General features: G+C 44.7%; 2 protein-coding genes across 3 annotated transcripts in view; one reads left to right on the forward strand and one right to left on the reverse strand.

Moving 5' to 3' along the window:
- BPIFC (BPI fold containing family C) overlaps positions 1–10,243 on the reverse strand; it is a 79,226-nt gene extending 68,983 nt beyond the window's left edge. Inside the window, exons 1-2 of the mRNA XM_074941293.1 lie at positions 10,136–10,243; positions 6,431–6,543 (exon numbers count right to left, since the gene is read on the reverse strand). The gene's annotated coding sequence lies outside the window, so the exon portion shown is untranslated. The remainder of the gene's footprint in view (positions 1–6,430; positions 6,544–10,135) is intronic.
- On the forward strand, positions 9,159–22,413 carry FBXO7 (F-box protein 7). Of its 2 annotated transcripts, none has more exons than XM_074941279.1 (9): positions 9,159–9,272; positions 11,456–11,759; positions 13,578–13,805; positions 15,392–15,533; positions 16,841–16,924; positions 18,529–18,624; positions 19,630–19,806; positions 20,523–20,560; positions 21,657–22,412. In XM_074941279.1, exons 2-9 carry the CDS (start codon positions 11,550–11,552, stop codon positions 22,059–22,061), a joined length of 1,380 nt encoding a protein of 459 aa, XP_074797380.1. In that variant the 5' UTR covers positions 9,159–9,272; positions 11,456–11,549; the 3' UTR covers positions 22,062–22,412. The 2 variants fall into 2 exon arrangements, with proteins under 2 accessions (XP_074797380.1, XP_074797370.1); XM_074941269.1 differs by lacking the exon at positions 9,159–9,272 and adding an exon at positions 9,373–9,606 and having other exon boundaries at positions 21,657–22,413.
- The last annotated feature ends 1,407 nt before the right edge of the window (positions 22,414–23,820 follow it).

The raw sequence follows: 23,820 nt of genomic DNA on the forward strand, positions 1-23,820 counted from the left end.
GCTGAATTTTCAAAAGCACTTGAGCAGGTTAGGTGCCTGATTTCAATGGGAGCTAGGGAATTATTCTGTTTAGGCACTTTTGAAAATCCCAGTAGACATTTATCTACATCTTTAGGTGCCTAAAAGCCTTTGAAAATCTGGCCCCAAAAGGCCCTTAACTATAGAAGGGGAAAAAACAGCATTCTTTCTTTCTATTTTAAAAAGCACTGATTCATAAAGCTTAAGGTGCTTTTATAATCATTTTAAATACACCAACCCAGGGATGAATATCCCAAACAAAAGGACATTTTCGCCGAGTCAAGCTCTCCCCACAGAATCATTCTACAAATTACAAATCACAACCCATACCGAGCCAAAACATTCCTTAATTTAGCCCTTCCCCAAAAACCAAACAGACCAGCCTTGCAGCATGCCCTAGAAATCAGCAAATTCAGAATATGGCAGGTCAAATGGAGTAGTGAATTCCACAGTTGAGGAATCCACACAAGAATTCTCTGCCAGCATTATCTTGTCTTTGAAAGCCCCGGGGGGGGGGGGGGGCGTGTGGAGGGGGGGGAGAAGAGGGTGAGGCGGGCCGGACGAATAACACACGAGGACCTCCGCTGACTGCAGTTGCTGTGGTATCACAAGAAGATATTGATCTCTCCCATGAGCAAGTCCCAAACCATTCAGGACTTTATCGTCAAAGCTGACACCTTAAATTCCACTTGGAAACTAATCAGAAGGCAGCACAGATTATGAGTGCAGGTGAACAGCATAGTGATGGGCACAGTACAGGAACCAAAATAGAATAGGATATAGTGTGTGTAAAGTGCTGTCCACTTGAAGCACCACTTAGCCTGAAGTCACATTCTGCATTAATTTACATTTCCAAGTGATTTTAAGATGTAGCACACATTTCATTAGTCTTATCTCACAATGGCAAAGGCCTACATAACTCCAACAAGATCTGTATCTGAAAGAAAAGATCGCACCCTTGTTGATACAAGGGGATTGAAACCAGCAGTATTAGTCACTGATACTGTCTGCACATCCAAATATTGCTCAGGATTGAACATGAACCCCAAATTGTGAACCTATGGGCTTGTCTACACTGGCACTTTACAGCGCTGCAACTTTCTTGCTCGGGGGTGTGACACCCCCCCCCCCCCCCCGAGTGCTGAAAGTTTCAGCACTGTAACGTGCCAGTGTAGACAGTGCCCCAGCACTGGGACCTGCCCCCCCAGGGCTGGTAGCTAAGCCCCTTGTGGACGTGGATTTTTTAGAGCGCTATGCTGCGACTACACAAGCCATGTTAAAGCGCTCCCGGGGCAGCACTTTAACATTGCCAGTGAAGACGTGCCCTTAATAACAAGCAGTGGTTGCACTCCCTCAGTCCGGGGGCTGATATAATCTCCACCATTTCTTCCAGTTGCTTTCCCCCACCAACAAACTTTACTTAGCCCTGGTCTACACTAGGACTTCAGGTCGAATTTAGCAGCATTAAATCGATGTAAACCTGCACCCGTCCACACGATGAAGCCCTTTATTTCGACTTAAAGGGCTCTTAAAATCGATTTCCTTACTCCACCCCTGACAAGTGGATTAGCGCTTAAATCGGCCTTGCCGGGTCGAATTTGGGGTACTGTGGACACAATTCAACGGTATTGGCCTCCGGGAGCTATCCCAGAGTGCTCCATTTTGACCGCTCTGGACAGCACTCTCAACTCAGATGCACTGGCCAGGTAGACAGGAAAAGAACCGCGAACTTTTGAATCTCATTTCCTGTTTGGCCAGCGTGGCAAGCTGCAGGTGACCATGCAGAGCTCATCAGCAGAGGTGACCATGATGGAGTCTCAGAATCGCAAAAGAGCTCCAGCACGGACCAAACGGGAGGTACGGGATCTGATCGCTGTATGGGGAGAGGAATCCGTGCTATCAGAACTCCGTTCCAGTTTTCGAAATGCCAAAACATTTGTCAAGATCTCCCAGGGCATGAAGGACAGAGGCCATAACAGGGACCCGAAGCAGTGCCGCGTGAAACTGAAGGAGCTGAGGCAAGCCTACCAGAAAACCAGAGAGGCGAACGGCCGCTCCGGGTCAGAGCCCCAAACATGCCGCTTCTATGATGAGCTGCATGCCATTTTAGGGGGTTCAGCCACCACTACCCCAGCCGTGTTGTTTGACTCCTTCAATGGAGATGGAGGCAATACGGAAGCAGGTTTTGGGGACGAAGAAGATGATGATGATGACGAGGTTGTAGATAGCTCACAGCAAGCAAGCGGAGAAACCGGTTTTCCCGACAGCCAGGAACTGTTTCTCACCCTGGACCTGGAGCCAGTACCCCCTGAACCCACCCAAGGCTGCCTCCTGGACCCAGCAGGCGGAGAAGGGACCTCCGGTGAGTGTACCTTTTAAAATACTATACATGGTTTAAAAGCAAGCATGTGAAAGGATTACTTTGCCCTGGCATTCGCGGCTCTCCTGGATATACTCCCAAAGCCTTTGCAAAAGGTTTCTGGGGAGGGCAGACTTATTGCGTCCTTCATGGTAGGACACTTTACCACTCCAGGCCAGTAACACGTACTCGGGAATCATTGTACAACAAAGCATTGCAGTGTATGTTTGCTGGCGTTCAAGCAACATCCGTTCGTGTGTTATCCTCAGGAGAGTGAGATATAATTCATGGTCACCTGGTTGAAATAGGGTGCTTTTCTTCAGGGGACACTCAGAGGAGCCCATTCCTGCTGGGCTGTTTGCCTGCGGCTGAACAGAAATGTTCCCCGCTGTTAGCCACAGGGAGGGGGGAGGGTTGAGGGGGTAGCCACGCGGTGGGGGGAGGCAAAATGCGACCTTGTAACGACAGCACGTTTCAATGATCACAGGATCTTCTCCTTCCCAGAGGCTAGTGAAGATTAGAAAGAAAAAAAAACACACTCGAGATGAAACGTTCTCCGAGCTCATGCTGTCCTCCCACACTGACAGAGCACAGACGAATGCGTGGAGGCAAATAATGTCAGACTGCAGGAAAGCACAAAATGACCAGGAGGAGAGGTGGCGGGCTGAAGAGAGTAAGTGGCGGGCTGAAGAGAGTAAGTGGCGGGCTGAAGAGAGGGCTGAAGCTCGAATGTGGCGGCAGCGTGATGAGAGGAGGCAGGATTCAATGCTGAGGCTGCTGGAGGACCAAACCAGTATGCTCCAGTGTATGGTTGAGCTGCAGCAAAGGCAGTTGGAGCACAGACTGCCACTACAGCCCCTGTGTAACCAACCGCCCTCCTCCCCAAGTTCCATAGCCTCCACACCCAGACGCCCAAGAACGCGGTGGGGTGGCCACCGGCCAACCAGCCACTCCACCACAGAGGATTGCCCCAAAAAAAGAAGGCTGTCATTCAATAAATTTTAAAGTTGTAAACTTTTAAAGTGCTGTGTGGCATTTTCCTTCCCTCCTCCACCACCCCTCCTGGGCTACCTTGGTAGTCATCCCCCTATTTGTGTGATGAATGAATAAAGAATGCATGAATGTGAAGCAACAATGACTTTATTGCCTCTGCAAGAGGTGATCAAAGGGAGGAGGGGAGGGTGGTTAGCTTACAAGGAAGTAGAGTGAACCAAGGGGCGGGGGGTTTCATCAAGGAGAAACAAACAGAACTTTCACACTGTAGCCTGGCCAGTCATGAAACTGGTTTTCAAAGCCTCTCTGATGCGCACCGCGCCCTCCTGTGCTCTTCTAACCGACCTGGTGTCTGGCTGCGCTTAACCAGCAGCCAGGCGATTTGCCTCAACCTCCCACCCCGCCATAAACGTCTCCCCCTTACTCTCACAGATATTGTGGAGCACACAGCAAGCAGTAATAACAGTGGGAATATTGGTTTCGCTGAGGTCTAAGCGAGTCAGTAAACTGCGCCAGCGCGCCTTTAAACGTCCAAATGCACATTCTACCACCATTCTGCACTTGCTCAGCCTGTAGCTGAACAGCTCCTGACTGCTGTCCAGGCTGCCTGTGTACGGCTTCATGAGCCATGGCATTAAGGGGTAGGCTGGGTCCCCAAGGATACATATAGGCATTTCAACATCACCAACAGTTATTTTCTGGTCTGGGAATAAAGTCCCTTCTTGAAGCTTTTGAAACAGACCAGAGTTCCTGAAGATGCGAGCGTCATGTACCTTTCCCGGCCATCCCACGTTGATGTTGGTGAAACGTCCCTTGTGATCCACCAGAGCTTGCAGCACTATTGAAAAGTACCCCTTGCGGTTTATGTACTCGCCGGCTTGGTGCTCCGGTGCCAAGATAGGGATATGGGTTCCGTCTATGGCCCCACCACAGTTAGGGAATCCCATTGCAGCAAAGCCATCCACTATGACCTGCACATTTCCCAGGGTCACTACCCTTGATATCAGCAGATCTTTGATTGCGTGGGCTACTTGCATCACAGCAGCCCCCACAGTAGATTTGCCCACTCCAAATTGATTCCCGACTGACCGGTAGCTGTCTGGCGTTGCAAGCTTCCACAGGGCTATCGCCACTCGCTTCTCAACTGTGAGGGCTGCTCTCATCTTGGTATTCATGCGCTTCAGGGCAGGGGAAAGCAAGTCACAAAGTTCCATGAAAGTGCCCTTACGCATGCAAAAGTTTCGCAGCCACTGGGAATCGTCCCAGACCTGCAACACTATGCGGTCCCACCAGTCTGTACTTGTTTCCCGAGCCCAGAATCGGCGTTCCACAGCATGAACCTGCCCCATTAGCACCATTATGCATGCATTGGCAGGGCCCATGCTTTCAGAGAAATCTGTGTCCATGTCCTGATCACTCACGTGACCGCGCTGACGTCGCCTCCTCGCCCGGTAGCGCTTTGCCAGGTTCTGGTGCTGCATATACTGCTGGATAATGCGTGTGGTGTTTAATGTGCTCCTAATTGCCAAAGTGAGCTGAGCGGACTCCATGCTTGCCTTGGTATGGCGTCCGCACAGAAAAAAGGCACGGAATGATTGTCTGCCGTTGCTCTGACGGAGGGAGGGGCGACTGACGACACGGCTTACAGGGTTGGCTTCAGGAGGCTAAAATCCACAAAGGGGGTGGCTTTACATCAAGGAGTAGTTCAGGCAGGACTTCACGGAGGGTTCCAATAAGAAATGGTGCATCTAAGTTATTGTTCTTATTGGAACAAGGAGGTTAGCCTGGCCTCTGATTGATACATGGCTAGATCTACCTCGCTGCACCTTCTCTGTGAGTGACTGCAGTGTGACCTAGAGGAATGAGTCCCCTAGACAGGGGAGGAGGCAAATGAGTACAAAACAAATCTGGTCTATTTCTTGTTTTGATCCACTCCATCTATCTTTTACATCTTTGGCTGGCAGCAGACGGTGCAGAAGGACATATTGCCTGCCTGCTCACCATAAGACGGTTCAATAGGACTGACTGCAGGACTAAAGAGAATGACCTGGTCAAGTCACTAAAAATTTAGTCCCTGCGCCCATGTCTGCCCAGGCGCTCCTGATCGACCTCACACAGGCGACCAGGAGTACCTCGGACATGACGAGGACGGCTACCAGTCGTATTGTACCGTCTGCTGCCACAAGGCAATGGGTTGCTGCTACTGTGTAGCAATGCCGTGCCGCGTCTGCCAGCACCCAGGAGACATACGGTGACGGTTACCTGAGCGGGCTCCATGCTTGCGGTGGTATGGCGTCCGCACAGGTAACTCAGGAAAAAAGGCGCGAAACAATTGTCTGCCCTTGCTTTCACGGAGGGAGGGAGGGAAGGGGGGGACTGACGATATGTACCCAGAACCACCCGCGACAATGTTTCAGCCCCATCAGGCATTGGGATCTCAACCCAGAATTCCAATGGGCAGCGGAGACTGCGGGAACTGTGGGATAGCTACCCACAGTGCAACGCTCCGGAAGTCGACTCTAGCCTCGGTACTGTGGAAGCACTCCGCCGAGTTAATGCACTTAATGCACTTCTGTGGGGACACACACACTCGAATATATAAAACCGATTTCTAAAAAACCGACTTCTATAAATTCGACCTTATTCCGTAGTGTAGACATACCCTTAGGCACATTCAATATGGCACTCAGCAGTAAAGTAAAATATAGCAGCCAGACTTTTATCTGGGGTGGATGAACTGGTACAGAAAAGATAAAAACTAATCCAAATTTTCATCCGAACTTCAAACAGACCCTTTTGATATTTCAAAAATGTTAGTTACAGATGTTTTATCATTTTTTTCACCCCTCTGCACTCCCTGTTTACAGCTATCTGAGAGAACCAGAAGTGCTGAAACAGCAAAGATAAGCCTGTTCTCATGAGCTTTGCAGAACAAAGAGATGTAACGTTTGAATACGCTGTACTTTGAGGTGGATATACAGACTAAATTTTCTGAGGTTTACCCACCATTGCTGTACTTTTTATACCTTTGTAAATTATCCCAAGCTTGCTTTGCCTCACCCCTGTCTTTTTTGCTTGTTGCGTCTCTTTATAAACAGAAAGTCAGCCTGGCCAGTCTCCTAGGGAAAACATGCTGCTCCTGCTGTCAACAGTCCCAGGTTGCAGATAACTTCCTGCAAGTGAATTTTTTTGGAGAAAAAGAGAGGAAGGTTACTTACTGGTAACTGATGTTTAAGAGTTATTCTGTGCATTCATATTTAAGGGATTGGTACCCCTGGTGATAAGCTCACAGAACCACTATTAGTGGGTATCTAGCAAGCAGTACCATCCAAGATGGAAGTTGGGCTGAGGAGTTGTGAGATGAACAGAGGCTGAAGCATTGAATTCCAAAACCTCAGCATTTGAACCGGAGGTTAAGTCTAAGGGGTAGTGCTTAGTGAAGGTGGGAATTAAACTTCAAGTCTCTGCTCTGCAAGTCTCACCAATGGGCATCAGCCTAAAGACAGGCCACAGAAATGTCCATAGCTCTAGTGGTGTAAGCCTCAATTCTTGTTGGTAAGGGATCCTAGACACAGAATAGCACAACCAAATGCACAAAATAATCTATTTGGCTAATCTGTGAGTGGAGATCCCTGCCTTTTACATTTCTCCCCATACACCACAAACAACCTACTGGACTTTTGGGAGGGCTTATATCTCTTTAGATAAAAACAAATACATTCTTCACATCTAAGATGCGGAGACAGGTCTCCCCGAGGTGTGAGTGCCAGGCTGGGAAGAAGACCAGGAGGGAGATAGATTGATTAATATGAAAGTCCATCACACTTTAGGAATCCATTTTGGGTTGGCATATGTCAAGGTTCGTTCCCCACTCTGAACTCTAGGGTACAGACGTGGGGACCTGCATGAAAACCCCCCTAAGCCTATTTTTATCAGCTTAGGTTAAAACTTCCCCAAGGTACAAACTATTTTACCTTTTGCCCCTGGACTTTATTGCTGCCACCACCAAGCGTCTAACAAATATATAACAGGGAAAGAGCCCGCTTGGAAACATCTTTCCCCCCAAAATCCTCCCAAACCCTACACCCCCTTTCCTGGGAAAGGCTTGATAAAAATCCTCACCAATTTGCATAGGTGAACACAGACTGAAACCCTTGGATCTTAAGAACAAGGAAAAAGCAATCAGGTTCTTAAAAGAATTTTAATTGAAGAAAAAGTAAAAGAATCACCTCTGTAAAATCAGGATGGTAAATACCTTACAGGGTAATCAGATTCAAAACATAGAGAATCCCTCCAGGCAAAACCTTAAGTTACAAAAAGACACAAAAAACGGAATATACATTCCATTCAGCACAACTTATTTGATCAACCATTTAAACAAAACAGAACCTAACGCATATCTAACTAGATTGCTTATTAACCCTTTACAGGAGTTCTGACCTGCATTCCTGCTCTGGTCCCGGCAAAAGCAACACACAGACCGAGAGAGCCTTTGTTTCTCCCCCCCTCCAGCTTTGAAAGTATCTCGTCTCCACATTGGTCATTTTGGTCAGGTGCCAGCGAGGTTATCCTAGCTTCTTAACCGTTTACAGGTGAAAGGGTTTTTCCTCTGGCCAGGAGGGATTTAAAGGTGTTTACCCTTCCTTTTATGTTTATGACAGCATGTAAGAACACTTGGCTCTTAGGGTAACACCACCATCAGAGCTCGCAACTCACTGATGCTCCTGGCAGCAATGATAACTATAAAGAAAGTTGTGTGAGACAGGTAATCCAAAGAGCAATCCACAGGAAGCTCAAAGGATGGCTCCATAAACTTTGTTAGCAGCAAATTCAAGTCCCAAGCAGGAATAGGCTTATAAGGGGAAAAGCATGGGTAAAGTCTTTAAAGCTGTATGAAACTGTAGAGTGGGGAAAAAACAGCAGACAGGTAAAAATATGCAGAAAATGCAGATGGATGAATTTTCAGGGATGCTATGGACAGGCCAGCTTCTTTGCAATATAATAATAAAAATCAATGAGTATAGGCAAGAATTCTGGAGCAACCCCTTTAGCCCCTGTCCAAGCTGAGAATGTCTTCCATTTGATGGTACTTTGGAGTTTACAATTGATTTGACACTGCCACTATTCAGTCCAGTCTTTTCCCCAAAGAAGTCAACAAGTGTTTTGCTGTGGCAAGCCCTGACGTTCTGGAGGAAGATTTCATGAGACGCTATCAGATGCATTGCTGAAGATGAGTCAAGACATGTTCTAGCCACTAATTTTATTAGATTTTTTTAAAATTAGTCAATTTTGCTGTTCTTTATCACCTCATGCTGCATATGGCTGGATTGTAACCACTAGATTGTACCTGGCCTGGACAGAAGTTGTCAAGTGCCTTCCTGCCAATTCTTTTTTTTTTTTTTTTTTTTTTTGCGGGGGGTGGAGGTAGGGCTGGCAGGTGGGGGCAGACACAGGGATGTTAATGCTCAGGTTTAGCAATACTGGTGGTAACGCTGCAGAGACGGATGGAGCCTGGGATGCCCTAGATCTAGCAGGGCCCAGTGTCAGGTCATGGATGCCGGGCCCTCCTCTCCCACTCAGCATCCCCACAGCGTCAGGGAGCGATGAGTGGCCAGCACTGGGCGAGGAGCTGACAGCTAACGCCCCAAAGCAGCCAGAGGCCACCGCCCCCTACACAACAGCAAAGGCTGGCCACGTGATTTCCCGTGGATTCCCACCGTCATAAGCAGAAGCCTCCCGCTCTCGCCCAAGGCTTGCATTCAAAACGCGTGCGCGGAACCAGGGCGAGCACCGAATCATCGATCGAGCTGGGCGGACTCGAGCCTTTCCTTCAGCGCGCACGCTCAGAAGTGCGCAGATCCTGCGGCGAGCGCCGAATCATCGCCCCTCAACGTTACCGTTGGTGCGGAGAGCGGGGCGGGGGCCGCTCCCATGAACACCTAGGGGCGGGGCCGGGCCGGGCTGGGGCGGGAAGGGGGCCGGGCTCCCAGGGAGCGAGGTGGTGCTTCACCAACCAAAACAACAACAATCCCCAGCAGCCCCCGCGCCGCCGCCAACACCGAGGGGGCAGAGCGGAGCCCGAGGGGGGAGCGCGGAGCCGCCGCCGCCGCCGCCATGAAGCTCCGGGTCCGGCTGCATAAGCGGACGGCCCCGCTCGAGATGCAGGGGGCGGAGCCAACGCTGGGGGAGCTGCGCGCGCAGCTGTGCCAGGCCCTGCTGCCCACTTGGGGCTACAGGTAACGCCGGGGGCGCGGTCACTCCTAGGCCGGCGGGTAACACCCGGCTACGACCGCGCAGCGCAGGGGGGAGGGGCTGTGCCCCTGACCCAGCCATCTTGCCCCGGGCTGCGGGGAACTTGCTGCCCCCGGGGGCGGGCAGTGCTGGGGGGCGGGCGGGGCTTCCCCTGAGGTGCCCGGTGCTGCTGGACACCGCGCTCCCCCACCCCCACCCCGGGCAGCGTCCCGACGGCGAGGGTGACTGTTGAGGCCGCGGGCGCCCGGCCTGGCTGCAGCGTTTCCAGGCCTCGGGTTTTTACCCCGAGTCTCCCGGTAGCTCCTGGCTCCCGTAGAGCCCGCGGGGCGCTGGGCCGCAGCTGGCGGCACAATCGCGCTTCTAGCCCGCCTGGCCGCGGAGAAAAACCCGGCAAGAGGCGCAGCGCGTGCCAAGGGCACGAGCCCGCGCAGCGGCCGGGCCCCGCCTGAACGGCTCAGGCACGCGCATGGTGCTGGGGGCCCTGGCTGTGGCCAGGCCTCGGGCCGCAGTTACCTTAGCTGGGGGTCCCGCCGTCCCTCGGCTGAGGCACGGGCCGGGAGATTACCCCGCTGCTGCGCCCGAGCTGCGGGCACTAGGACTGGTACGTGGTCCAGAGCTGTCACTTCCGAACCGTTCACCAAAAAAAAAATCATGTGGCAGAAGTAAAAGAGGATAAAACGCCCGGTGTTTATTCGGCGGACTCATCGCTTTCGGTTTTATTTATCCCTCAGCACGAAAATGGAAACAAAATGAAAGAGGCTGTAGGGAGTTTGCTACACAAAATGATGTAGGAGAATTTTGCTTCCGGAGTCATGATTATATAAATAGAAAAGTGAAAGTTATTCTCAAACACCCCTCTGAAATGCTCAACTCAGGTCTGATGGTACAACATTTATGGACCAAAATTGAACCTTTCTTCTGTGTGACACAAACTAGAATTTGTCTTTTGAGTATGGCTGTATAGCCTTCTTCTAGAGGGGGCTCTGTGTTTCAGCAATCACGAAAAGATTTGTGTGCGAAAGGCTTGTGATTTTGTTTAAAGGAGAATAAATGCTATTAAGTGATTTTTTTAAAATAAAAAATGAGCTGCTTTAGCAGGCTAAGGGCAATAAAATATTTGCATTAATGTTTTTGTGTGTGTGTATTTTATATTCATTCTGAAGGATCCCAGAGTGCTTCACAGGTGGTATATACATAGGCTAGCAGCATGCTGCATGCTGCACAACAGCATGGGGAGGGGGAACTTGTCCTAAGACATCCGGACAAACCATTAATCTTATTAAAATGTCATGAAATCTTTGCTGTTTCTGGGAAGACCTTATTTTTCAAGGTCTTGCCCAAAGACCCTCACATTGAGCAAGGTAAAGGATATTTGCATAGAAATATTTTCAAGAATTAACTATTTTAAATATACTCTGCCCCAGTGATTCATTTAAAATCTTTGCCCTACAGCTGCTGAAGCTGGTGTTAGTTTTGAGGGCAATTGGCTGCTTCCCAGTTTATAAGGTACATTGTAGACAGAGGCAGTTACCTGTTTTTCAGAGATGGAGGCTTAAACCTATCCAAGATTTTTAGGTTCTGTGATTTAGTTAGTTAAAACAAACAACACAAAGAGAGAAAGGTAGAAAAAAATCACTTTAACCTGTATCTTTGTTTTATACTGTGTCCATCATTTATTTTCCCAGTGCTTCTTTGGGCATGTGACTAATAAGACCGGTACTTAGGTTTAACAAAACCATTTAATAATCATACCATACATTTGTGTAATCTGAATGTATGACTTAAACTGATCCCACCAGACATGGCCTTGCAGTTTTTTCTCTTTCTTTGCAGTTCTCATACCCAGTTTGCAATAACATTGAACAACAAAGATGCCCTCACTGGAGACCATGAGACCTTGGCTTCATATGGGATAGTTTCTGGAGATATGATATGTTTGTTACTGGACGAGACCAATGAAGCACCCATATTACCCCCATCCTTATCTTCACCTCCTCCTCCCTCACTGCAGAATAATCACAAACTGTTCACCTTGACCACCAGCCACAGTCAGGCCAGCAGTCCAGAAACAGAAAGGCAGAATGGGCCATGTGAAGACCATAAAGCTCAGACTGATGCTCAGAAGAGCGATAATATGGTAAGTACTTAAGGACTGAGATACACGGATCAGGAAATAAGAGGAGGCAGCACATTGAGTGCTGGTTGCTAGACTGTATAATAGGGAGCGTCCTTGAAGTATTATGGTTCTAGGTGCTTACCTGGTGTTTGGTCAATCACTTATCTGTCTAGTACTGTCTCTATTTATAAGCTATTAAGCCTTATCCATGCCAGAGATGTTAAGGTGTTTCAAACTCCATTTGAGTCCTTTACATATTTCTAGATTTTTGCTAATCAGATTTCTGCAGAAACACACACCCTTTTCAAGGGAGGTAGGAGTGAGTTCTTCTCCCACCTCCACAGCCTCCCTTTTAAAAAGCCACTTCTGATACTTGCCACAAGAGTATGTGGTCGTTCCCCCTCCTCCTCCCCTAAGCCCTCAACCGAGCCAGTGTGAAATAATGTCCACTGGAGGAGAGAGCAGTTTTGTAATCAGTTGAAATAATGTCCATGGTTTAAAGAGTTTGTCATGAAGTAAGAATATTCTGCAGGAACAGTTCCCTTTTAAGAAATGTCACTTTAGGGTTGGTTCCAACACCTGAAACTATATTTTTTAAACACACACAATCCTAAAACACAGAATTGTAGAGCATCTTGTTACAGTCTTTGTGCCCACCAATGTGAAAACCTGAAAAATAAATCGTAATATAAATTAAGGGGTGAGGGAGGAAATTCTAGAAAAAGTAAAATGTGGGAGAAAATACTGTTCCACCTTTGTGGGAAGCACTGCCCCTACACTTTACTCTTAAAAGACAAGCTCCTCATTTCAGAAAAGTTTGGACATAGTAATCATTTAGTTATACTTATTTCATGTGTCTAAGATAAAATTTCTTCCCTCCCTTCCAGTAGGCTTTCCTCCCAAAATTTAGGAAAAGGTGGAGAGCAACTTTTCATGTACTCCTTTATATGCCACAAAACTAAAGAAGTGTAAAAATTTGAAAAACAGTTCAAATTGCTTCTTTTGAATTTTATCTCAGGCAGTTTTGAGGGGGTATTTAATCATACTATATGTTATAAAATCTGAATGTCTGACTTTAAGGGTATCTTAGTAGAAGGGAAAGTGTGGTAAGGCCACCAACCTTTATGGTTTTTGAGGGGGACGCTCTTTTGAGAATTAGATCTAAGGGGCTGGGAATAATTTCATTTACAAAGAAACTTGGGCATTCTGGACCAGTTTTAGTCTTGTAATTTTTGGTCAGCTGCCTTGAATTTTGACAAATGGTGATGCCATACTGTGTAGAGTTGTGCCCCTGTAGCCTGCTCTAAGAATCTTCATGGTGCTTTAATACATTATTTATTTGTAGTACGTATAGTATTGCGTATAGTTGTGCGTATAAGCCCATTGTATGTACAACATCTATCACACATAATAGAAAGACTCTGATCTGAAGAGCCTGTATTACAAATAGACAAAACAGACAAAAGTAGTAGTAGTATTCCCATTTTACATAGGCACAGAGATTAAGTGATTTGGTGAAGATCACAGAGAAAGTCTATGGGAGAGCCAAGAATTGAATCAACTCCAGTGCCCTAACCCCAAGACATTCTGTCTCTTGGAGGTTGCTTTGTGTTGTAGTGCAAGAAAGCCCCTCTTACATTTGAGAAAAGTTGTCATTCAAAAGTAGTATCCTTCTAAGCTCCACATGGCAATTCTGAGTGACTGACCAGTCTGTACCCCCAAATGAGAGCTTCACAATACAGTTGAAAAAAGACTGAAAGGGCTAGCAGGATTATCAATTTAATCCATGTAGGATTAAGTTTCTGAATGCCACCTTGTTTTTATTACTTTCCCTTTAAGGCAGGATCCAGCCTAGAGTTTGCTTCTGGGCTAGTCCCAGATGACGTTGATCTGGAAGAAGGTACAGGTTCTTATCCTTCTGAGCCAATGCTGTGCAGTGAAGCTGTGGATGGGGAAGTGCCACACTCCTTGGAGACCCTCTACCATTCTGCTGAATGTACCAGTGCCAACGATGCCTTGATAGTTCTGGTACATCTTCTCATGATGGAGACAGGTTATGTACCGCAGGTAAATGCAAAACTGGAAGAGAAGCCTCCCACTTAGTAGGAGAAAAATTGGAATATCTAGAATATTGTTCATGTGTCTGTTCTTAAAGATCTACTGTTGATGATTTACATCCCTCTCAGTAGCATGGGCAGCTGAAGTACCAGCTTCCCTAGTTTATCTTGCCAACATGCCTTAATGATGAAAGAGTGGTACAATCTCTAAGAGTGAGACAGTAGTCCAGTCTACATATCTATTCAATCCTTGGCCTCCCTGCTTAAGTGGGAGAGTGTTAACTACTCATTTTTGGCTATGCAGGGATAATGTTTAAATTCAGTTCCTAGAGTGGAGAATGTATGCATTTATATCATTCTGTATTCAGTTATCAATAACTTTGTGTACTCCACCCTTGCCTCTCTTGGCATCCACAAAGGAAAAATATGCCTTTCATACCAGCATTGTGTATTGACTGCCTGCCTTCTAATGTGGAATAATTGAGTTCCTTTTATATATATGGGAACAGGATTTGTGACAATGGATGTCTTTGTTACAATCTCCCCCCCCCCATATTTGACAGTTTCATTGGTGTTCACCTCAGATGATAGTTGCTGTGGCTAAGAAGTCCATATATCTGCATGGGATGAGCATTTTTCCTCACCCCTTGGCTATGAGTTGTAGGATGCACTAGTCAGCCACTGTGAGCTATGTGTCTTCAGCTCAGCCAGAAGTCTTGGAAGTGGTAACTGAGGCTGCAGCACAAAATTGTGACGAAACAAATGGAGTGAAGCACACAGATACTATAGTAATGAGAGCCATATAGAAAAGACCATGAGGAAATTAATAATTCTGTCTTTAGAGCAGGGTTTGAATAATGTACAGTAAATCAGGCCTGAGGCCATGTATTGTTCAGTGAGGGGAAAACAATATTGAATAGCTGCTTGTTCAGTGAGTACTGTCCATCCTATGCAGTGAATGAGGCAGGGCTCCTGTTGAAAATATAGTATATGATCATGCAATTAAAGATTGTATCATCATGCATATGTACGAGGGGGCCCAGTTAAGGTTGCACAGGCCTCTTAATTCTAGCATTCCCTAACTTTTGGGTGCTTGACTTTGTAACCTTAATGTTCTTTTAACAGTGTTTTTGTGTATGTGTGTTAAATATATATAGTCAAACCAGTAATATATATAATAAACATGGATTCATGAAGACAAAGGCACTCGGCTTCACTGGGAGAGAGGTGAAAATTGTCCCAACAGCCTTTCTTAAAACATTCTTAATATTAATTTTCTGCAGCCTGTGGCATGTACTGTATATATAGTGAATTGTGGTATAAAGATTTTATTGATACGAGTTTAAGATGACTTGTGTATTCATAAGCGGTGAAGCTAGAGGTATATTAATGTGGCCATCCCAAGTTTATGCTGATAAAACCTTTATGCCACATTACACCACTAAGTAGTGTGTCTCTGTAGAGCAGACATATTAATTATTCTGTCACACACACATCTGTTGGGGTTTGAGCTGTTAATGTTTTAATTTAGTTCTTCTCAGCCTTGGTCGGATTGCTCAGGAATGCGGTGTTGTTTTTTTTTTCATTTACTGTCAGGGAACTGAAGCAAAGGCAGTATCTATGCCTGAGAAATGGAGAAGTGGAGGTGTTTATAAACTGCAGTACACTCATCCCCTCTGTGAAGATGGCTCTGCTGCTCTGACCTGTGTGCCTTTGGGAGATCTTATTGTCATTAATGGTAACTGTGCCAGGCATTAGAAATGTCTCTGGGATCTGACTTTTTTTACCCCATATACTCTATATATTGTCATATGATGCTACTTCATCCTTTTCCCTTCTGGAATCTCTCTCTCTCTCCCTTCCTTCCCCCTTTCTCTTTGTGGTGCTACATCACAGCTACCATTCTTCCAGCAAAGGAAGATGGGACTAGACTTCCTTTGAATCTTTAGCTTCTTAATCAGTTGAGCAAGAAAAGGTGCTCCCTCCTGGTTCTCCTCCTTCTTGCCTGGGTGGCGATCCCAGGTCTCCCACCTATCAATACAGAGCAAAACCCAATGGCTGCTGAGCCAGCTCAGGTGTTCACTTTTAATTAGCATGTTGGCAAACTTGTCTGTTCCTTCTTTCGACTCATGGGAACTTGTGAAGTACAATACAAGGTGTTAAAATAGACCTAATGGGTTTAGCAGTATTTATGTTTTTGTATTACATGCTATTTGTAAAGGTCACAGACAAGTTCCAGACTTATTTATTTTGCTGATTCAGCAAGCAGTCACTTTAGCAACATCCCTAAGCTTCTTTCCACATTTTCAGTTCATCAGAACTATTCATTCCAGAAAATTAGTGCCATTACTTTCTCTTAAAATGATTTCCAGGTTATTTGGAGTATTTTTTGTCCTAATTTACTCATCATTTTGGACACTTCCACAGTTTGCAGGGGCAGTGGTACTTCTGGGCTTGATTCTAACCTCAGATACAGAAATGTGCACTTCAGTGGAAAGTACATATACATTTAAAAAAAATCCATGACCGCATGCATAAGCACTTAGGCTCTCTCAGGATATGTGATGAAGCATGTCTCACTGTCCAGGATTTAAATCTAATCCTTTGGCCAAGTCAGGAGAATTGCTTACTTGAATTTATGATGGAGAGGGGCAGTGCACTGACTACTTCGTGTACAAGAATGTTCATCTAGTGAACAGGAGCAATGACTCCTTGCTACAGTTTGATTTCTTCAATGACATTGTTAGAAATAATGGTTCATGGTATATCACTGTCATCTCTTACCTTTGTTATGACTATTTCAACTGAAAAACTGCTGTAGGTAACTGATCTTTCTCTCTTCTATGCTACTTTGCATGTATTCATTTTTGGGGAGGTAAAATGGGTTTAGATATCTGCTTGTCAAAATTGTATGTGTTCAGTTCCTCTCCTCAGTAAGGAGACTGGGGGAAGGAAAACTAAACTATTTCCAAGGATAAGGTAATAATGAGATGGTCTTTGTAGTCTCTCACCATGTTCATTTCTTTCTTTCTTTCGCATTTGCAGCAACATTAAAAATCAACAACGAGATTAAAAGTGTGAAGAGACTGCAGCTGTTGCCAACATCCTTCATTTGCTTTCAGGAATCAGGTATTTAGAATGCGGCTCTTTAGAAAACAGCCAGCCTGAAAAGTGAGGGAGCACTAACATAGACAGCAAACGTTTGACAGAGAGGCCCGAGATGCCAAAGGTGGTGATAAAAGAAGGTGGGTGACCACCAGTTCATGAAGCAGCTAGCCATGAGGAAAAAGGAATACAGAAGTGTGGCCACTAAGTAGAATTTTGCTGTTAAGATTACTTGAATTTCCTAGATTAGCTATGTAAGTGAAGAACCTTGAGAGGCCATCGGGCCTCTTCTGCATTATATCCCTTTTTCATGGGGCTTCTAACTAAATATATGGATGTATATAGGTGTTTCTAAGGTAGCAATGGTGAACCATTTAGGACTTGTTTTTGTTTTTTCTTTGTGGGAATTGGGGGTTCAATGTGACTAATGTCAGCTCTGTCTTTGTGGCATTGCAATTATTGTAAATGTTGTTCTTGTTAGAAAGCATGTGCTGACCACTTAGATGAGTCCAGGATGCCAAAATTAGGGAAACATCCAATGCAAAAGATCTGAATTTTACATTAGCACAGGTCTCACTCTGTTTTGTACTCTAAAATACGCATGACTGATTTGTTGCCAGTAGCTGCATTTTATTGCACTGCATCCTGGGTAGCCCCAGATCCTTATATAACAAAACTTTATTGAAAAGGCTACAGAAGGATAGCTAAACAGTGAAGTGTAGCCAAGATCATAGCAGCACCATTTTGGTTTTGTTGCTGCAATGAGAGAATGGGCAACCATTCCTGTCAGCCCCTCATCAGTCAGGTTAACAATTCAAGCATATGTGCCTGCTCTGTGGCTAAAATCTGGCAAAAGTGTTGAGTCTGTAAACAAATTTTATTTGAAAAGCTGTTGGTGTCTGTAAATGCAAAAGGATAACACTTGGCTACTTGTGAATATACGCTATGGACTTGGTCCATTACATTACTGTGGTGGCAACACTTCTTAATTACTGACCTGGTCGACCGGATTGTGATCTTCTAAGAAACTTCTAAGTCTTGATAGGACTGCAGAGTGATTCTTTTTGTTTTTAAAACTGATCAAATATTTAAATGTCTGATTTTTGGATTGTTGGAGATGATTTAAAGGAGAAAAATACGTAGTTACAAAGGAGTCTGTATCCAATCTCAGAAATACAAGGAACTTCTAGCTGAAGGCTGAAACTCCATCCTTTTCTCAAACTATTCTACTGGCTTATCACAGGTCTCTTAATGTCGTATTTGCTGCCCTTTGTAGTCACAGCAGGAGGACAAAGAGAGCTTTGTAGCATACCTAACGCAGAGGGTATCTGATCCTTGATTGAGGTTCCATCGCAGTACTATAATGGAAACAGTAATATATCCACCAGGATTCTAAGCTTTATTTCTTTCACCCCACTATAGATTTGGCCAGGTTCCAGTGCCTGTCCTCTTATTCTGATCCACCCCAAATAAAGTATTTTACTTTGTTGTTTCCTTCATATGAAAAATGAAAACTTTCATGAACTATAGAGTTCTGTTTGTACACAAAATGTAACCCATAAACCTCTCTGCCTTGTATGTTGTATAACAACTTGCTGAAGTTAAACTCTGTCTTCTTATTTCAATAGAAGAAAATGTTGGAGGGGTATACAAAGATCTTCAGAAACTATCCCGCCTCTTTAAAGACCAGCTGGTGTACCCTCTTCTGGCTGCTGCCCGACAAGGTAACATCAATAAAAGCAATTGGTATGTTATCAGTTGGGAACTATCCAAAGCCCTACATAGAAAGAGTCATGAATAACCTAAGTGCTGGCTACATAGGGAGTAAGAATAAATATTCCTAGTTCTAAAGATATTAAATTAGTAGTCATCTAATTTTAGAAATGTTAGTAAAACTGTTAAAAATCTGAAATTGCTTGTGTAGTTCAAATTAAGTAGAGCATTTGGGTTTCACTTAATGGGCTCAAGATTTATGCCACTGCTGATACAGCTGGAAAGACTATTTCCAATGGTGATGATGACAAAGTAGCAACCAGGCTTAAAGTGCTGAATTCCTTGGCTGAAGTTCTGTGCTGTGTATTTGTTCCTTTTGTTAGGCTGGGGGAAAGCTGTGCAGTATTACATCTTTTGTGGGATGACATGCTTAATGGTTGGTTACTGAGATGATGTTGGAAGGAATGGTGTGAAGCAACCGAGCTTGGTGATTTGTGTGGCAATAGTAAAGCATAGTTTGTTTTTACAGGAATTGCCAGACTAAATCTCAGCCTCACAATCCAAAGACAAATTCAATGATAAATTCTTTCTCTTGGAGTATTTTTTGGATTTTGTTGCGTTTTCATGGGATTAGAGGTTCTTTGTTGAAAGTGGTTTATGTGGATTACTGGAATTAGACAAATATTGCCTTCACCTTTCCAACCTCTTACTCAGTTTTGTAGTCCGTGAAGCATGATTAGTTCCTTAGGGCATCTTTAGTTTGAGGGACAATAGTGTGGAGCATAGCCAGTGCTATATTCCTATTTTGTCCATTTCACATATGTGCGGAAAGTGTCTCTCCAATCTGTCATAGTAAGTCTCATCATAGCACTTTCAGAGTTAAGTAATGCAACTGAAAGCTCCATGGGAAATGACTTAAGGGAAAATGTTTCCAAACCAGGAAAGGACCCCTTGATGATGGGAATGACACTCAATTATTGCAAATAATGCTGCTTTCTCCTCACCTCCCGTTCTAGCTCTGAACCTGCCAGATGTGTTTGGCTTGGTAGTCCTTCCTCTAGAACTGAAGCTACGGATTTTCCGACTTCTGGACATCCGTTCACTCCTCTCTCTGTCTGCTGTCTGCCGAGACCTCTACACAGCTTCCAATGACCAGCTTTTATGGAGATTTATATACCTGCGGGACTTCCGAGGTGATTTCCACGTGCACCCTTTCTCCCTAATTGGGCTGCCACCTAAGGTCTCTTGTCAAATTCATTTTAAGAGGGGCTTCCTCAGCTACATCTGTTTCCTAAAAATGGAGAGTAAATTTATTAATTAATCATTATATTGACTAATTGTGTTGGCTAGTTGAAAGCATAATACTGGCAGATGCTTCCTTCGGTGATTCTTAGATTGTGGGCAGCTGATAATCTGCCAGACATTTGCTGGTGGTCCACAGAGAGCTGGCCCGTCACCTGGTGCTGAGTCTCCTACTTTTCAGCTGTTTCTATAAACACTCAGGCTCTTTATTGCAAAGATGGGGAGAGGAAGAAACCTTTGCCAGTGTCTCTCAAGAGAAATTCTTTAGGAAACTAAGCAGTTATGGGTTGAGAGGCAAAGTGCTGTCACACAGACACTGGCAGACACTGACAGTATTTCTAGGGTTTCTGTAGTTGATGAATAGATACAGGAGCCTGAAATTTGGTGTGAAGCAGGGAGAATGAATAGATTGAATGGCTCCTGGCAGTACATCTTCTAGGAGTCCTAATGTTTAAGGATACTGACTCTTTATATACAAAGGTGCTTAGGGTCTGATCACCTACCTTATTTGTAAACCGCCGCAAAAACTATCTACTTATGCACCTCAGTATGAATGTGGGTTTTTTTTTTTTTTTAAAATGCTTATTTAATTTTTGCCCCTTCACAGATCAAACTGCTAGGCCTCGCGACACAGACTGGAAAGAGGTATGTGGGTATTATATATGTTCTCTTTGGGATAAATCCCCATGGCTTGTTTAAGAATGAGCGTAAGGCTTGGAGATTAAGTGGGAGCAGAGATTAGGTTCTAAAATGCCTGGAGCTGAGATCTTCATATGCACATCATGTTCAGCCCACACAGGAGAAAATGCAGTGCATCACTCCTAGTACCCTCCTTGGCCAAATCCTGGAATAAATTTGAGGATCTCTGCAGGGAGCTGTATGCAGTCCTTGACAGGAAGGAGGGTTGCTGTTTTAGACATTGAGACTGGCAAGAGAGAATCTCAGCAGTGCTGCAGAACAGTGTAACTGAGTCTCAGATACCAGGGCCTGTTTGTAAACATTACTATCAATTCTGAAATGACCTCTTCAGCTAGAGAAGCACTAACCTCTAGTGATTAGAGCAAGAGACTAGGAGTCACTGACTTTTTATGACACATTGGACAAGTCACTTAATTGCTCACTATCTCAGTTTTCCTGTCTAAAATGTGTATAATGGCACAAACTTTACTTTTCACCCAAGGATCTTAAAATATGATTCATGTAATTGTAAGTAACGCTTTGGGGGGATAAGGAAAATTAGCCCTGTCTCTATTATATTTCATTTCTAAGGTGGCTTTTTGATGATTTTAGGCAAATATTTAGATCCCAAAGCAGCCATAAACCACACAAAATTAAGTGCCAAATTTGTACTTGGTGTAATCTTGACAATTTCAGTGGAATTAAACCAGGGATAAATTTGGTCATAGAGGTTTAAAGTAAATCCAAGTAGTCAGTATTTTGGGGGTTCTAATTCGATGGGAATCCAAAAAGAGAGAGACCGACCAAGTCAGAGCCCTTTCCACAGAAAAGTCTGATGCTCAGAAGGATGGTCTGAATCTGCTGAATCAGGACAGTCCTGCCTTGATTTGAATACGGGCAGCTGGATCATTAGTGTGCATATTGTAAATAACTGATAGAACATGGAGGGAGCTCTCCCTTGCCTTCTACGCCTGTAACAAGTGTGTGAAGGAAATCCAGTGTGGGTGAAACTAGAACAATGAGCACTACTCAAAATTTAATCTCCACTTTTTCTTTTCTGTAGCTGTACAAGAAGAAACTAAAGCAGAAGAAGGAAAACCTGAGATGGAGGCACATGATGTTCCTGCCCCCACCTCCTCATCCCATTCCATTTCATCCCAGCCCATTTTATCCAAACCCCTTCCCTCCCAACCCATTCTCTCCTAACTCCATCTACCCCCCAATGATCATTGGTGGAGAATATGATGAGAGACCAACTCTTCCTTATGTTGGAGACCCAATTAACTCACTCATTCCTGGCCCAGGGGAGGCGCCAGGCCGGTTTCCTCCATTCAAACCACATTTTGATCCAATTGGCTCTCTGCCAGGGCCAAATCCAACACTGCCAGGGCGAGCTGGTCCCAATGACAGATTTCCTGCCAGACCCAGCCGAGGCCGCACAATTGACATCCGCCGTTCATTCATCTGACTGCCTTTAATGAGTTTCTAAATTTTAGTTCCTGAGCTTGCTTTCTAACTGCAGGAGATTACATCAGGGCACTAACATCAACCTTCCCTTCTGATTATGGTGGGAATTCATGGGCACAAGGATATCTTGCCCACAAGGTATGGGTTCACTTAGTCTCTGTGGAAGTGATAATGCTGCACCACCTAGAATTCAGTGCTATTTCCAGAGGAGCTCTGACTTGAAAGTTTGTGCTACTGTGTTTTCCCCTCTCTAATCATCTGTGAAGTGCTACTTAGAGAGCAGAAGGTTGCTGGCGTGATATTTGCTGCATCAGATAAAGAGCACTTTAAGCACAAATACTATGCTGGTCTGACTTCTTGTTATCTGAGTGACTGAATTAAGTGTTCGGGATATATGATGGCTTCTATAATCCACCTGGCTAAAAGCCTTTCTCAGTAAGGGAACCCTTCTTTTTCCACACTGTATAAGGTGCTAGAACTGGTGTTTACAGGACACATTCGAGTGTCTGAAGTGTTCCTAAAGTTGATCAATTACTTTCTCTTCACTAAAAGAAAAGGAGTACTTGTGGCACCTCAGATACTAACAAATTTCACTAGTACTCCTTTTCTTTTTGCGAATACAGACTAACACGGCTGCTACTCTGAAACCTTTCTCTTCACTGTTTTTTTTATTTTATTTTACTACTTAAAAAGCAGTTTTCGTGTAGGACTCAATGCACAAAGAATACAGGGCTAGGTTTCTTTACTGCAGAAATAATATCACAGAACAGTTCATCTTACAAACAGCTGAATAAAAACATGCTACAGTTCAATCCAAAAGTCTGAACAAAAGCACAAGCAAAATGCGATGACCTGCAGCAAAACTTAAAGTGCATCTGTCTCCCTCCTTCTTTAGGCTGTTTGGTTTTGCATATAGTGAGTAAAGGCATTTTTGTGTGTTTAAAAACGGAGCAAAAATAAACCTTTCCCAGCTGGCTAAACTACCTAGTACAGTAAAAGGGTGACCTTCCTAGCTGCAGTGAAGACAAGATTGCAGCAGGAGACCCTGAGTGACTTCCCACATAGACTGGTATGTGATCCCATTACTGCAGTATCAGATGATATATCTTTCAGGTGAGTAACACGTCTCAGCATGTGTTTTCAGCGCCATTAATACATTCCCATTTTAATTAAAGCAGCTAATGGGACCATAGCCAAAGCATCCTAACAGATAGATCATTCCATGAATGTACACCGTTATTGAGCCTGGGACTACCTCTGGCCTAGTTAAAAGAAGATGGCAGTAATTATAAAGGGGATCTTTATTAAAGAATATGTTTGTTTAATAAATTTTCCAAACTTTTTTGAGAATAGTTTTCAGTATCTCTGCAAGTCTGAACAGTGCTGATAACTCCATCACAGCTGCTATTTTACTGATCTTTCCCTGTTCCAGGTTGTAGTTGAGACAAAGGAAATTAAGACTGGCTTTTCCTGTCTTTCACTATCAAAGCAGCAGCTTCCTGTTAATTGTTATTACCTGTGTGATTTAAGGTCAGATTTTCAGTGGCACATCTGCCCATCTGGTTTGAAATCCTGACGCTACTGAAGACAATGGGAGATGTGCCATTTATTTTAATGAGCCAGGATTTAGTCCATTTTGCTGGATTAAATGGCACAAATGGCCCCTGCATTCTTTGTGCTCCTGCAGGTAATTGCTAGTGCAAATCTGCATTTGGATAGCTGAACACCTGACTATGGATGTAGTAGCAGAATGTAGGGAC

This window comes from Natator depressus, chromosome 1, assembly GCF_965152275.1.
Source record: "Natator depressus isolate rNatDep1 chromosome 1, rNatDep2.hap1, whole genome shotgun sequence".
NCBI lineage: Eukaryota > Metazoa > Chordata > Testudines > Cheloniidae > Natator > Natator depressus.

Coding starts and splice junctions, on each gene's coding strand:
- FBXO7 (XM_074941269.1), top strand. CDS start 9,485: ATGAAGCTCCGGGTCCGGCTGCATAAGCGGACGGCCCCGCTCGAGATG. Junction 9,607..11,455: donor CTGCCCACTTGGGGCTACAG/GTAACGCCGGGG, acceptor CTTTCTTTGCAG/TTCTCATACCCAGTTTGCAA. Junction 18,625..19,629: donor TCTGGCTGCTGCCCGACAAG/GTAACATCAATA, acceptor CTCCCGTTCTAG/CTCTGAACCTGCCAGATGTG.